At 35.9% G+C, this 15,620-nt stretch overlaps 1 protein-coding gene across 3 annotated transcripts in view; it reads left to right on the top strand.

The window, feature by feature from the left end:
• Positions 1-15,620, top strand: part of LOC145691795 (glycerophosphocholine cholinephosphodiesterase ENPP6-like) — an 87,454-nt gene that overhangs the window by 50,848 nt on the left and 20,986 nt on the right. For all 3 annotated transcript variants that reach the window (XM_081767106.1, XM_081767108.1, XM_081767107.1), the window contains one exon: positions 13,007-13,181. In XM_081767106.1, coding sequence (XP_081623232.1) covers positions 13,007-13,181 — 175 coding nt within the window. The remainder of the gene's footprint in view (positions 1-13,006; positions 13,182-15,620) is intronic.

Raw genomic sequence — 15,620 nt, 5'->3', positions numbered from 1 at the left:
TCCATAAATGAGTTGCATATCTGCCAGCTCGTGGACAGGGTAATCTTCCATCGCGCAGGCGTGTACAGGTTAACACAATCAATTTTACTTAAACACCAACGTCTACACTTTTACACGACCTTAAATACCTGGACACAACCCTCTACCGTTGAACACAACATTTCCCATCCTGTTATACAGCAATTACACGTGTAACAGTAGAGCATCTGACTATGTATATCACTCACAAGTTGCGTAGATGCTTATTACAACTCAGCCATGCTAACTGAAGCCATTCCACAATAAAACTTCAAGACAGCCTTCTGTAAGCCACTCGCAATTGGCACACAAGGGACGATAGTTCCGTAGGTATTCCTCCGTGTAGGTATTCCATACAGCTCTAAGGTATGTACATTAGAATGTCGAAAAAAGACTATCCTTTTTTTAAAATGTACTTTCAACGAGCTTCCTTTGAGAAAATTTCTCCGGCAATGATAAAATCAAAATGTAAGTGGTCTACACTAGGATAGTATTTTGGTATATTCACAATAGCAATGAAGTTTTTCATAGCTCAGGGAAAAGTTGAGGTTTGCCAACTCGAAGGAAGGGGAAAACGCCATCAAAAGTATTCCTGGGAGAAGATTCATCTAACGGATAAATCAAGTATACTATTCCAGCGCACTTCTTGGTATCGTTATACAACGTGTACAACATCCCTTGTTTCTCCACTTTTGTTGCTTCTGTGCACAGAAGTACCATATTCCACGGAATTACATATTACGAGGAAGAAACCGTTTAATGCAGCTTACTTTTGCCCCATATCTATTCACACAATATTTGGAATCCCTGGGTCATGTGGAGAATTCCTTGTACACTCGTTCATCACATATGATCTTTGCATTTTTCGATGTTATATTTATTTACATGCCGCCTGACTGTCCTATGCACAGTCGTTTTAAACCTAATCTGGATCAAAGTTATTTTTCCTTTTTCACACACTCTTGGACAGGAAGCCGTTCATTTATCATCCATTACCATTAGCCTAGAAGATATAAGTGTGATACGTTAAAGACTTCGTTCCATTTAAAATCTTCTTCCGAGACGTCATTATGTACTGAGACAAAATAGATGAATCACACATGTGTATCTCTCTTTCTTTCGAATTCTGAGTGTTCTTCTAACTTGAACGATGCACTATTATTTTTTAATGTTAAATCTTGTACTTGATTGATCATTTCTTCATTCAACGTTTTATAAAATACTCAAAGGAATACTCCAGTTTCTTTGGAAGTCATCCTTGCATCGTCACTGTACACTAATCGAATCTACGACTAAAAACAATGGACATTCTTTTGCCCGACTTCAATCCGACGTTTTGTTCATGAGTTATGGCGGTTTATACATTTTTCCGACAAATTTTCGGGTGTTACACCCAGGTTGTTGTATAGTTTTTGTTTTATTTCGGTGTCAGGAATCACCTAACGACGTTTGTTATATTAATTAAGTTACACCCTATATATATACGGGCGCCATTTTATGTATTTAAAAAAACAAATTTGTTTAGTAACGTAAATAGCTAAACTATGAAAACGTATTTACTAGAGAAACACTTTTTAGTTCTTGTAATAATTTTCTCTCAAACAAACTGAAGGTAAATATATACCAATAAATCAATACAGCTATATTTTAGAAAATGAAATGAAATCTTTGAGTTTTACGTCCCACGGTTATGCCGGTTAGGCTGAAGGAAACGGTGATTATGAGAAATGAATGAAATGGTGGAATGAAGAAAGTGGGAGGAAACGGGAGAACCCCGAGAATATCCACGCACACGGTGTTTATCGACCACAAAGTTCACTTGGCGGGAGCAGGGTTTGAACCCGAGACCCCATGCACCAGGGGTGAACGCTCTACCACTGACCCACCGCGGCTCCAGCTATATTTTAGAAATACAATAGGCACTGATTTTTCGAAGACTGCTCTAATACATAGGAACAATCAAATTTGTAAATAGAGAGTTTTCTTTTTAAATAAAACAAACTGAATTGCTTAAACTGCGCTATATCGATTGGTTTCAGCATCTGATTTTTTAAAAATAAATAATTAGCAGCACGAAAAATTCCTATATTATCTTCGAAAATAGACCTACATGTTAATTGCTTTACTGGCTTTATACATTTTTTTTTTTTTGAAAAAGTGATTGTAGGGGAAGATGGGGCTAGTTGCAACAATTTTCAGGTCTGTTCTTTTACTCGAAAATTATTATAGATATAAAAACTATATTGAGTGTACTAAAAGGTACATGCCTTAACTACATACCAAAAAAAGAGAAGTGCAAAACATCGAACGGCAGTTTTGATAGCATCCACTTTTTGAACTAAGTCCGACTGTTGACACTTGCCCCACCAATGGGGTAAATTGCAACATCATCTGGGGTAAGTTGCAACAATCGGACTTGATTCAGAAATTTAATGCTATCAAATCTACAGCTTGAACATCGCTTCACTCATTTTCACTGTGGCAGTCAATGTCTATAATCTATACAGATGTAGTACGGATTTCTCTCGGAACACGACCAATGAGACCTCTTCTCACAACATAAACACTGTACCCAGTCTTCTTCTGTATCCTGTTCTTCGTACGGTTCTTCAGAAACCAAACAGACGACTTGAGAATAAATTCTTCTCAGCTGATGATTTTACGTTTTCGGTTGCTTTTAGATGCTTCTTTTTCATTTCGAAAGTACTTTTTTCTAGAGTGTCTGTGAGAATAGCACATCTCTTCCTTTTCCGAGCTGTCAGTTTTCTAGTTATAGATTTTGGATAGAACCATACATGTTCAGGAGATCATCTGAAGGATTCTACACTATCTTCTTAGATGCATTTGCAGGTGATCCATGAAGCTCACTTTGACCTGCAGTCTGAAGTTCTGAGAAGATGAAAGGAAACAACTACTACTAGGCACTGCAAGCAATAAGCCATCACTGTTGTCCTATAATAATAATAATAATAATAATAATAATAATAATAATAATAATAATAATAATAATAATAATAATAATAATAGATTAATAAGCCAGCAAGTTTTTCTAGAGGGCCTTCCTTTTTACAAACTAAAAACAAATCAAAAGTTTCTTTCAAGATTATGAAAGAATTAATAACACATAGATACATATGTATTTCAGAAGTACATATTATTATTATTATTATTATTATTATTATTATTATTATTATTATTATTATTATTATTATTATCGTTATTAATATTTAGTAGTAGTAGTAGTAGTAGTAGTAGTAGTAGTATAGTAGTAGTAGTAGAAGTAGTATATTTCATATATGCTACATTTCTGAGACTTGAGTCTTGATAGTACGTGAAGTTTAAATCAAAGGTTATGTTACGGACGGCAAATGATGGCTTAACACCAAAAACATATTCTCGCCGGGACCGGAGGTTAGTCTGTTTTATGTTTATTAAACGTGTTTAATAATTACAGCAAATGAAATATGTTTATAATAGAATGTGAAAGAATACAGTTTTAAAAGAATTAAACTACGTCAACATGTTAAAATAATTAAAAGAACCTAATTAATCAGCCACTTTGTACTCTCGTTTGCTTAACTGGATGAACCGAGGCCTAAAGGAAAAAGAGTTTTCTGCCCAAATCTCATAAGCAGTGGGATATTTTAATATTATAGAAACTGACCCTCCTTTCGCTTAGAAGTGTAATTTTCAAGACGCTGAAACATATAGTATTTTATTACTTTTAGTTAAAAGTTCAAATGCCGAGTTTCACGCATCTAGCTTAAACAAATCCTTCCTTAATTTATTTACATATTTTCTGAGTAAGTAATGGGGAAATCGAACATAAAAAAATGTGTTCCCTTTGCTCTTTCCCTTTTATGTGTTCAATTTTCAATTTTCAATTTTCAGTTTTTTTTAAATAGGAAAGCTTATATGCCACTATTAGCTTATAAGTTTTATTTTACTAGCTTTAGAAACTTGCGAGATACACTACCCTTTAAAAAAATCTTACCCCACCCTTTTTACGATACTTATTTCCAAAAATTCTTTCTTATGTACTGCTTTCATAAGAAAATTATATTTTATAACTAAAATTTATCGACTCTACTTGTAGTAGTATGCCCAAAAATCACTCATCTTTACTCTTTTATATAAGAGTACAGAAGATAAATGCAGTCAAACAAATGGACTTCCATGAACAGTTTCCGATTTCTTATAACTAACTTATTCGTACATTTCCCACAAGCTGTGGTTTTAAATTTACGCTCTGTCAAGGTCCAGGTTTCAAAAAGGAAGTAACTGGAAATACAATAATATTATGTATTTATGTACATGTGTAATATGTATAAATTTATTGTCTTATTGAAGCTTTCGTAATCTGAAAATAAACTTTTGATTTGCTTTTAATATATAAAAATCAAGCTCCCCTAGAAAAAATTGCAGGCTACACCCCTAAATGACTATGTAGTAATTTCTGCAAAAATGGCACAGGACCTAAAATTTAGGTCTAGTGCCTATATTTTTAGGACTTGTGCCGTTTAGAACTTATGAATGTCACCCAATGTATTGCATAGTAAATGTTCTTTGTTCAATTTTAAATCTACTGCGTTCTTTATGTATACCGTTGGTATTTAATGTTCACTCGTGAAATGGCTAGTGAGCTTTTGTCTTAATTAAGTAAACTTTGGTGGATTTTTGTCTTACTCTTAATAAAATTCGCTCCACACAGTATATATTGAAATTCTGATTGTTTTCTTGCTTTCAGAAGTCTGGTAAAATATGCTTTTTAAACATTTTTTCAATTTTTTATTTATTTATTTTTGTTTTAGGAATTTGTCTTGGGATTCTCGTATCTCCATTCGAAAGAAACGAATTTCTTAACTAATTATGTAATTAATTCTTAGAATGAAATAAGTTGTATTATGTAATTCACGTATAAGTGCAGAACAGATAGTGATAATAATAATCTTAGTAGTACAAATATAGCTGTTATTGTTGGAATTAGCTACGTTCGTGACATTATTGACAACTAGTTGCTGCATCGTCGCAATTTCGTGGGGTGGTGGCGAATTTCAGAACTAAAGCAAGTGAATGAAAAAGGCACAAGACCTAAACGGCACAAGTCCTAAAAGGCAGAAGTCCTAAACGCCAGAAGTCCTAAAAATCATATCGCGGCACAAGTCCTAAACGGCAGAAATCCTAAAAATCATACCGTGCCACAAGTCCTAAACTGCAGAAGTACTAAAATTCAGGTCTAGTGCCTATATTTTTAGGAGTTCTGCCGTTTAGGACTTCTGGATGACACCTGACACATCATGCTGCCTCAGTGATGGTTTGGTGGGGAGTGAGCTACTCAAGCTGGCGCGGAACGTCCCTCACTTCATTTCTACCACTGATTGGCCTTCTAGCAGCCCGGATCTTAACCCGTTGGACTACAAACTTTGGGCAGTACTTCAGGCAAAGGTCTGCCATAAACGGCATCCATCTGTCGACAGTCAGAAACAATCTTGGCCCGAGCAGTGAACAATTTTCCCATGGACAGTTTTGGGTAAGTTACATGTAAAAATGTAACGCGTTACAAGTTACTTTACTTTTTCCTAAAATGTAACGCGTTACTTGCCCCCAAAAAGTAACTGTTACTTTACTTCGAAAGTAACGCGTTACTTTTAGGTCTGAAACTTAGAATATGTGAACAAATGTTATCACTTCAATTTTCCGTACTACTATTACTATCGCTTTTATTATTATTATTATTATTATTATTATTATTATTATTATTATTATTATTATTATTATTATTATTATTATTATTATTATTATTATTATTGCCCTTTCTGAATTGCTTTATGTAAATGCAAGGACACATTTTTACTTGACAGCTATAAGTTATGAATATTTTCATATAAGGTAACATTGGCTAAAATGCCATACTGCGTTACTCGTAGGGATGGGCTAGGGTAACCAGACGTACTGATTTTCGCAGTACAGTACTGTTTTTCAAAGAGCTGTCCTGCGTGTTGCGAAGATGTCTAGGAAATCGAGAAATATCCTTCTTCTTTAAAATGTCCTGCGAAATGTCCAGAGTTAATTTATTTGCAATATCTTAATGTTTCATTCTTTATTCACAATATTTTGAATCAAACACACTCTTTTCCTGAATGATGAACCGCTGTGTTTTTTAACACTCCTCAGAAGACTAGGGATGGAGAACAATCAACAAACCATTTTTTACAATACATCGCTTTTACTGAGAAGGCCTTGTTGAGATATCGGTAAAGTAGGAAAGGTTTCTTATTGAACTTATGACAGTGATGCTAACCAAGTTAAATAGAAGTTCCTTTGTGCCGGTCTAAATTTTCTTTCATTTCTTAAAATAATACCACGCTTCGAAATTTATTATTATTATTATTATTATTATTATTATTATTATTATTATTATTATTATTATTATTATTATTATTATTATTATTGTTATTATTATTATTATTATTATTATTATTATTATTATTATTATTATTATTATTATTATTATTATTATTATTTAGCCCAACACGAACTTTGACTGTACGTTCATAAAATAAACCAATTTGTTATTCATCAAAGCATTTGGAGTTGTGTTTAATTCCTTTAATAATTTTGTTCAGTGCTTCTTCTTAACAAAAATGTTCATTAACTTAAGGTTAACATTAATTGAAATAATGATATGCGTATTGCTGACGCAGTAAGATATCATATACAGTACTATTATACTTGTGTCCTACTTTTCGATTGTTAGAATGTGGTCATCCTACGATGGGCACGAGTGAGTACGAGCGAGTATTCTTTGAAACTCGATTCGACTAAAAACAGACATCTTTGAACGCGATTCGAAAAATTTCCTCCAACTCGACTCGAATTCGGGTCGAGTCGAACCAAATCTGGTTTGTAGTTTCGAGTATTCTCTTCAAGTATCTTGCATAGACAATATAGGTTATCAATGATACTAGTACTACTACTAGTACAACTTTTATTATTATTATTAATAATAATAAATAATAATTATAATTATAATTATAACAACACTGTGTTTAAACATGAAAGAAACGCGGTCTGTGTTTGAATACTAAAAAACTAGTTGATTGCTAACCTCGGTAGTCGTGAATTCTAGGAGTCAAGGATATTGTTCACGAGCTTGTGAATTTGGGTTGAGGGTTTAGGTTGAGTATTCGGGCTCGAGCCAAACATTGTTAAAAGTTATAGGGCACTGGCCAAATATCTTCAAAACTGTTCGGCCCGGGTTTACAATTGTAAACAACTTGAGCAGCTGGGCTCACAGCTCACTCACTATGGACCCGAACCGAGAAGTGAGCCGAGCCAACAGCTCACCGAACCGTGTCAGCAAGAGCCTTCGGCCCAGATGAGCCGAACCGAGCAGATGGTTCATCCAACCAAGCCAGCTCGAGCCGATGGTTCACCCCAAGCGAGCCGGCTCGAGCCATCGGCTCAGTTATTACTTCCCAACTGAGCTTCTTATTAAAAAAGTCTCTTGTGGTCTCGATATCGAGACGAGAAGACATGCCAGCATGTTTCCTCTAGTGAGCAACATTAAAAGTATTTCATATTACTACTTAGCTTACATTTCTCATGGCTTTCGCTTTCTAGTGGAATCAGGCCATGATTTCAAAACGAGTTAAAACGTAGTAATAATAATAATAATAATGATAATAATAATAATAATAATAATAATAATAATAATAATAATAATAAATATAAGTATTCCATACATATAGAAATGCTTTTGACCAAGCACACAAGAAATTATATTTTGTCCATTTAGCACTATCATTCTTTTGTCACTCACAATTATTAATATTCATATAGTAAATATCTTATAATTCTTATATTTTAAAATCAATTGACAGGGCTCTGATTGCTTTTATGAGAAATAAATCTTTGGTTTTATAGATCCTACGCAGTGGCGATGATCGTGCGTCGTTTCGGTCCTGCGCCGTGTCGATCCTGTGCCGTGTCGATCCTGTGCCGTGTCGATCCTGTGCCGTTTCGTTCCTATGCCGTGTCGATCCTGTGCCGTTTCGGTCCTATGCCGTGTCGATCCTGTGCCGTTTCGGTCCTATGCCGTGTCGGCTCTATGCCGTTTCGATCGTACGTATTCTATGCATATAACTTGCACAGGCATAGAATCGACAGGAGTTTATAATTTGTAAGAGCAAAGATTAAACAGATAATAAAAATATTATTTTTTTAGGCACATGATTAAAAGTTAAATTATTTCAGAGCAGCGGCGTGAGAGCAAAACGGCACAGGATCGACACGGCATAGGATCGACACGGCATAGGACCGAAACGGCACAGGATCGACACGGCACAGGACCGAAACAGGTTTCTGAGCTGAATTGTCGGTCGTATGCCGTGTCGATCCTGTGCCGTGTCGATCCTGTGCCGCATCCCCAAAGTATCTTCCCAGTACTGTTGGTTTTGTCGTTGAGTTAGCATCTTGATCTTTGCACACAGTTTATTCCACAGTGTCTTGTAGGCTGGATGAAGTGTGTGCTGCCAGCGACGTCTAGCCCAACGTTTTAAATGAACATAGAGTTGCAGATGTAGACTGTCGCATTGACCTGTTTGCGTTGGAGAGATTGTAGTAGTGGAGCTTGCTGCCTCTGCTGTACGAAGTGCTACTGTGATATGCGAAACTGCCGATGTCCTGAATGGTGGCGGGCCGATCTCTTAGGTCGATCAGTGTGTTTAATTCTTGTTTAAACAAATCCCAATCAGTTTCTATGTGTTTAAGAATAGGAGCAGTGTGGGTGATGCTACGGTGGGAGACAGTACTAATGGAACTCCTGGAGTTATTAGCTCAACAGCAAGTGCCTCTAAAGTAAGTAGTGTTGGTATTGTAAGCGACCTTACTGGTAATGACTTTTTCATGATGAGCAGCAATCCTCCTTTCTGTCTGCCCACTCTGTCCTGTCTGTATACAATGTAATTAGATAGGCGCCAAGAAGTGATGAGAGCAGTAAAATGTGTTTCTTGGATGAACATGACATCAACTCTATGCTTTATTAGAAAGCGAAGAAGCGTTTGTTTCTGCCCCTCAAGACCATCTGCATTCCACGTAGCAAGTATAAGTGTGTGGTGTAGGACGCCGGATTTAGAAACAGCCATCGTCAACCATTTCCGCTATTGTTTCGATTACTGCTGCAGCCTTGGAAGCTGAGTCTGCAGCTTGTCGAAAACGTGTGATACCACGTTTAATGTGTGTAAGTATTTTACGGAAATGTAAGCCCTTGAGAAATGAAAGAACTGATTTTAAGTCAACATCTTCATTAGAGTTCTCTTGTTGGACGGCAGTAACTGGTTGGGTGTGAGAAGAAGTGGGAGCTTCAACATCATTGTTATCCCTAGTCACGGACTGTATATTATCAGCAGTGGGAATGGAAGTTTTCTCTGAGGATGGTGTGTGGAAATTTTTCTTAGATATATCTGGGTGTTTGTTCAGTTGTTGCACCGGCAATCTGAGAGCTTCTGAGTAGGATTTAAATACCGGACAGCCACGGTAATTTGCTGGGTGATCTCCCCGACAGTTTGCGCAGGTGGCGGGTGTGGATGTGTCTGGTTTGTTACATGACTGGGTGAAATGTGATTGCCCACATTTGAGACAGCGCGGGTGGGCTTGGCAGGTGTCTTGTGAATGCCCCAAGCGTTGGCATCTGTAACATTGCAGCACTGAGGGAGGCTTGTATGGTTCGATGTGGACCTTGTAATGAAGTAGGTTGGTAATTGCATATATCTCCTTAACAGCTGCAGTTCGTTCCAAAGCAACCAAAAACAGTGGCATCATAATTTTCTTGTCATCTGTCTTGCTTTTGCGAGACATTTGGTGGACGTTTATTGGTTTGTAACCGAGACGCAATAGTTCTTCCTTCAGATCATCTATTCGGTGTCTATAGGCAGTTTTCGGACAACTACCTTAATAGGCCTTTTATTTTTCGCCACGCCTGTAGCATACTCAGTTCTTGTTTGTTCGCAATAAGCTTTGATAGAATTATAATCATCTCTGTTTGCTGCTTGGATACGAATGCGCTCCTTATTGGGCTGAGCTAGAGGGGGCTCCTTCAGTGCTCGTGACAAGGTCTTGATAAAGGTGTATGTGTTTGTAATTCCGTATATGAAAATTGGAGGGGACTTAAAACTGGAGGCTTGTTATTCGGCGCAGTGTTGTTACTGGCACTCTTATTGTCTGTTTGTTCGGATGATAAAACAGCAAACCTATTGCTAGTGGGAAGAGGTGGATATTCTTGAGTGCTATTAAATAGTTTTTCAGCGTTGTTGAGATTTTCCAAGGAAGACCTACGCCGCTTAAGTGTTCCCACTACTGCGAATTCCATGTCTTCCGTGTTATTCGCCGTTGATGGCTGCGAATTACTTGCCTGTTTAACTGTATTCGTTTTCAATTTTGACTTCGCTGGAGCGGTCGCTTGCTTGTTTTTACCTAAAGGCACAAGGAAGTCTTCTGGTTTATATGTTGATCTTATTATTTTGCCCCTGGTATTAGGAATCTTGGATGATTGGGCCTTTTTCTCAGATTTCACTGGTGTCTTCTGAGAGACCATCTTTATACTTAAAGTAGGAGATGGCGCCAGCTTACCACAAAAAAGGGTAACAGTGTACCTTTGAAATGGTTTGTTCTTAGAGCAATGCTCTAAGTTTGTAGGTTGTTAATCTGCTTCCTCCGAAGAGGAAGCACAAAAAGTAATCGGTAACCAGTAGAGATGCCTAAGTCGTCAACTAATTTCGCTTGTCTCTTCCTCCGAAGAGGAGAGTATCAAAATAAATCGTTAAGCCAAGAGGAATAGCTAGGTCGTCAACAGAAAAGATCAATTTGGTGCGTTAACCTCCGTGGAGGTATTAAATATAATTCGACGGTTGTTTACTCAGCCTCAAAGAGGCAAGTAATCCAACCGTATATACGAAGATCGCGACTAAAAATAAACCAGTGGGGATGGAATGCCTAAGTTAGTTTATTTTTCTCCGCCAGCAACGGATACCCTATTTTTTTTTTTTTTACCTGGTTAGAGATTCCAGGTGGCCAGTTCAGCACCAAGCCCATCTCCTTTCGAGCATATCAGAAATAAATTGGTACTACCTGGGAGAGTTTGCATTGATATTTATCGCTTAATATGAGAAAGCTTTGCGAAATATCTTTGGCACTTATGCCAAGTAACGAATAATGTTCTATGTTTTCTGTAATCGGTCTCAATAATATTGTTGTAAACTTGTGAATCGTCTGACAACAGTTACATAGGCAACCGTTCTGCCATCTTCTGTTCATATGTGCTAAGAGACAACAATAACAGACAAAGAAAATAGATGGAATTACTGCTATCTGTGTAACTGTTGTCAGATGATTCACAGGTTTACAACAATACTATTGTGACCGATTACAGAAAACATATGAATGTTATTAGTTACTTACCATAAATGCGAAATATATTTCGCAAATCTTTACGTATATCAAACAATAAAAAACAATACAAATACTCACAGCCAGTAAGTAGGTATTTCTGATATGCTCTGCACGTGATGTGCTTGGTGTTGAATTGACATGCAAGTAACACGCTAAAGTGGTATTCATTTTGTGTTGTTTCAACACCTGATTTTTTGCTGTGTAGGGATCACTTAATTTCTAGTTAATGTTCTTTCCAACTGGTTACGTATGATATCAGATCTGTATCTCACATGCAGAATTAATAAGAAGCAGCTAATGTCTAGACCAGTCTTCCCCAACGTCGGAGCTCTATATCTATCTCAGAGAAAGAATAGGGAGCAATGTCTAGGCAAATTCAATAGCTTATGTATGACATCGGAGCTCTATAACGTTTTCACAGAATGAAAAAAGAGCAGTTAATGTCTAAGACAGTCCTTTTCAACTAACTTAGGTCTGACGTCAGCGCTCTATATCAATATCAGAGACTGAATAGGGACCAATTAGTATCTATAGCAACTCTTTCTATCTTACATATGACACCTAAACTCTATACCTTTCACCAGAATTAATAAAGAGCAGTTAATGTCTAAGCCAATTATTTCCAGCTAACTTATTCTCGCATATAGCGTCAGAGCTCTATATTCTTTCTGAGAGAATGAACAGGGAACAGTTAGTGTCTCGAATAATCTTTTCCAACTGCCTTATATATAACATCGGCGATCTATCTCTTTCAGAAGGAATAAGGAGTATTTAATGTATAGGCCGATCCTTTCTATTTTACGTATTACACTGGAGCCCTATACATCTTAGAGAATAAATTGAGAGCTGCTAATTTCTAGGTATGTTCTTTGAATTGGACTTATGTTTGACATCAGAATACTCTTTCCGCGAATGGATAAGAATCAAAATTGGAATCAAAAGGGGAAGCGGGACGGTTAAGAAGGCAACAGGAGAATAGTATTAGTAGTGTACGACTACCCACGGCATAATACTATCTAGGTGTAAGCATGAAGCGACTTTTAATAAGCAAAGGGCATTAAAATGATTTTTAATAAATTAGTGTATTAGATAAGTAATAAATTGTTTAAAACTAATAAATATGGCATTAGCAATCTTCAATCTTAAAATATATAGTATAATTGATTTATCTAAAAATCAATGTATCAGTATATCTTTAGTGTTTTTATTCAAAATTTTACAAAATCTTTAGTTATTTTACTTTCCTTGCTTTTATGGTTCATGCATTCATTAAAAGGAAATGTCTATTTTCAGCATAATTGTTGTGTTTTCCCACCAAAGTTGTATCCAAACCACTAATCAGGTTTGTAACCAAGGAAAGAATTCTCACTAGAATCGAACTCAGGACCAAGCGCGTTTGTTATTTGGCCATGAAAGGATAGCCTTGTTTTCTCATATTATTACCAAAAATAGTGCTACAAATTGTCTTTCTATGATATTGAATAGCAAAGATTTTGCGTTTGTAAGACTACAATACATTTTATTGTCTGTTTGGTGCTAGGTTTGTTTCCAGAACAACACGGTATACTGGACAATTATATGTACGATGAATATACTGGAAAGGAATTTGAGCTAGGGAAAAATAACACTGCAGATAGCTTTTGGTGGAATGTGGAACAGATTTGGATAACGGCTACTAAAGCTGGAAGGAAAACAGCAGCGTATGACTGGTCCATGTAAGTAAGAAATTTTAAGTTTTCTTTTTAAACAGTCTTTGTCTCATTAGATTATAACCTACTGTTAAATAATGAAATATACATGTCATGAAGAAGAAAGAACAATGTGAGTTATATTGGAATTAAATTATATACGATTCAATCATAACAGAACAATGTTTTCAATTTGATTTGGAAACTAGTATGATTCAAAGTTGAAGTTTGTTCACATGGCAGAATGAACATATAGGAGTCCACGAATATCGGGTATCGCTCCTATTGGGTAAAAAAGAATGTTGCCAAATTACTTAGAAGATAGAAATTTAATCGTAGATTAATTTAAGTTTTATGTTCCCCGGCGTTTAAGCTAAATATTTAGAATTATATCAAAATTATATTCGTAGTAGTGGATTTAAAAATCGCGAGGTACAATTTCTTTTATATGCTTTAACACTGAATTAAAGAAAGTGTAGCGAGAAGATGATAAAGAAGCCTAAATTTATCTGGAAACTTTGTCTATAATTTCATTGCAGCAACATGGTCCTGGTATTATCACATATTCATAACTCATACTAATTAATAATTCTGTTTTATCAGATCATCTTGAAGTAATATGTAATGAAACTGCTCTACAAAAAACATCGTTCACAATGAGCCCCACAAAATTCTAGAGGATGATGAATTTTCTCATAATAAATTTCAGAAGCTGAGAGCTTCGTTCCCTCTAATTTCTAGAAGCTTATGGGAAGCTCTTCGGGGTTATACTCATACCAAATTGTTGAGATTGAAATGAGAATAATGTCAAAAGTAAGATTTCGAAAGCTCTGGAGACTCAGGGAAACTGGTCGTATGGGTGTTGGCAACACTGTTTTGTTTGTTGTTCCACAAATCCCATACAAATCTGCGTACAATTCGCAGGGTGGGATGCTCCTTAGTCTTTGGCTTGGCAGCTATCTGTAATAAAATTCCCCAACTGCAAAGTTCTCGCAATTATTCAGCTCTTGAACACAAATAATCTTAAACCGATTGAAATGCATCGCCAAACGATGAAAATGTATGGCAAGTCATACATAGAAATCAGAAACATCCGCAGGTGGTATAGAGACTTCGCAGATGGTCTCACTAACATTCACAAAGAAAGAAGCGGAACACTGTCGATTTCCCACGAGAGAGTCGCGAAGGTTGAGCAGACCAGTGATTAGTACTATTTCCTAAATTGAAAGAACATTTGACTGGAACACAGTTCATGAACGACGAGGAGATGAAATATGAGATTCAATGCTTCTCAAGCATATGGCGGCGAGCTGGTATGACATGGATGTAAAACAAAACTGCCACAACCAGAGGCGTCATTTAGGGAGGGCAGGAGGGGCAATTGCTCCCCCAAGAGTTTCAGAAATACATATACTTTAATCGATTGTCTAATAATATACTAGTGCAAAACGTGAAAGTCTTATTTCGAGGGTGATCTTGCCCCCTCCCCACCAAGCGAAGTCTGAAATGACGCCCCTGGCCACAACGTCTCTAAAAGTACACGACTGAAATAGCGATTATGAGAAAAACAGTTAAATGTACAAGCTTTAAAATAATGTAAACATTATTGAAAATAAACATTTCTTTGTATTTGTTAAAAGTAGATTATCTTACTTTTGAGTTTACTTCTCGAAGTTTTTCTCATATAAAATTATTGATGCTTATAAGTTTCCTTATATCAAATGATGGACTTTGATGTTTTTGCTAATTTGAAATTGTAAACAGTTATGGCTTTTCTCGTAGCAAATTGTGGACTTCGATAGTTTTTCTCATTTGAAATTGTAGAGATTAATGTTTTTTTTTTTTCTCATACCTAATTGTAGAGGCTGATCGTTTTTCTCTTACTGAATTGTAAACGCTGATATGAGTTTCGTCATACCAAATGATTGAGGTTTATTGTTTTGTTCATCCTAAGTTGTAGAGGTTTATATTTTCTCTTTCACCCTAAATTATAGAGATTGATGGTATGATTTTAATTTGTAAAGGTTAATGTCTTTTTCATACAAAATGTAGAGACTTATTGTTTTGCTAATACAAATTTTAGATGTTGATTATTTTCTCGTAACAAGTTGTAGAAGTTGATAGTTTCTCTTATAACAAATTGTAAACGTTGATGTTTCCGTTGTATATACAAAATTACAGAGGTTCATGAATGTATTTATCCCAAACTGTAGATGCTGATTATTTCTTCCATACCAAATTATAGAGGCTTATTACTTTTCTCGTACTAAATTGTAGATAGGTTGATGCGTTGCTCATGCGAAGTTATAAAGATTAATAGTTTCTCACATAGATAGGTTTCGTAGTTCCTATATGAAGCAAAACTTTCCACACAGTAAACTACGATTTCAGATATTTTAATAGAAAAATTAACTATGCTAAATTATATTGTAACTGATTAGAAACAGTAATCTTTATGTTCTATTC

Source organism: Thermobia domestica, chromosome 8 (assembly GCF_964235325.1).
Source record: "Thermobia domestica chromosome 8, izTheDome1.hap1.1, whole genome shotgun sequence".
Lineage (NCBI taxonomy): Eukaryota > Metazoa > Arthropoda > Insecta > Zygentoma > Lepismatidae > Thermobia > Thermobia domestica.
The sequence above is the reverse complement of the archived record's forward strand: the minus strand, read 5'-3'. Positions and strand labels throughout refer to the sequence as shown.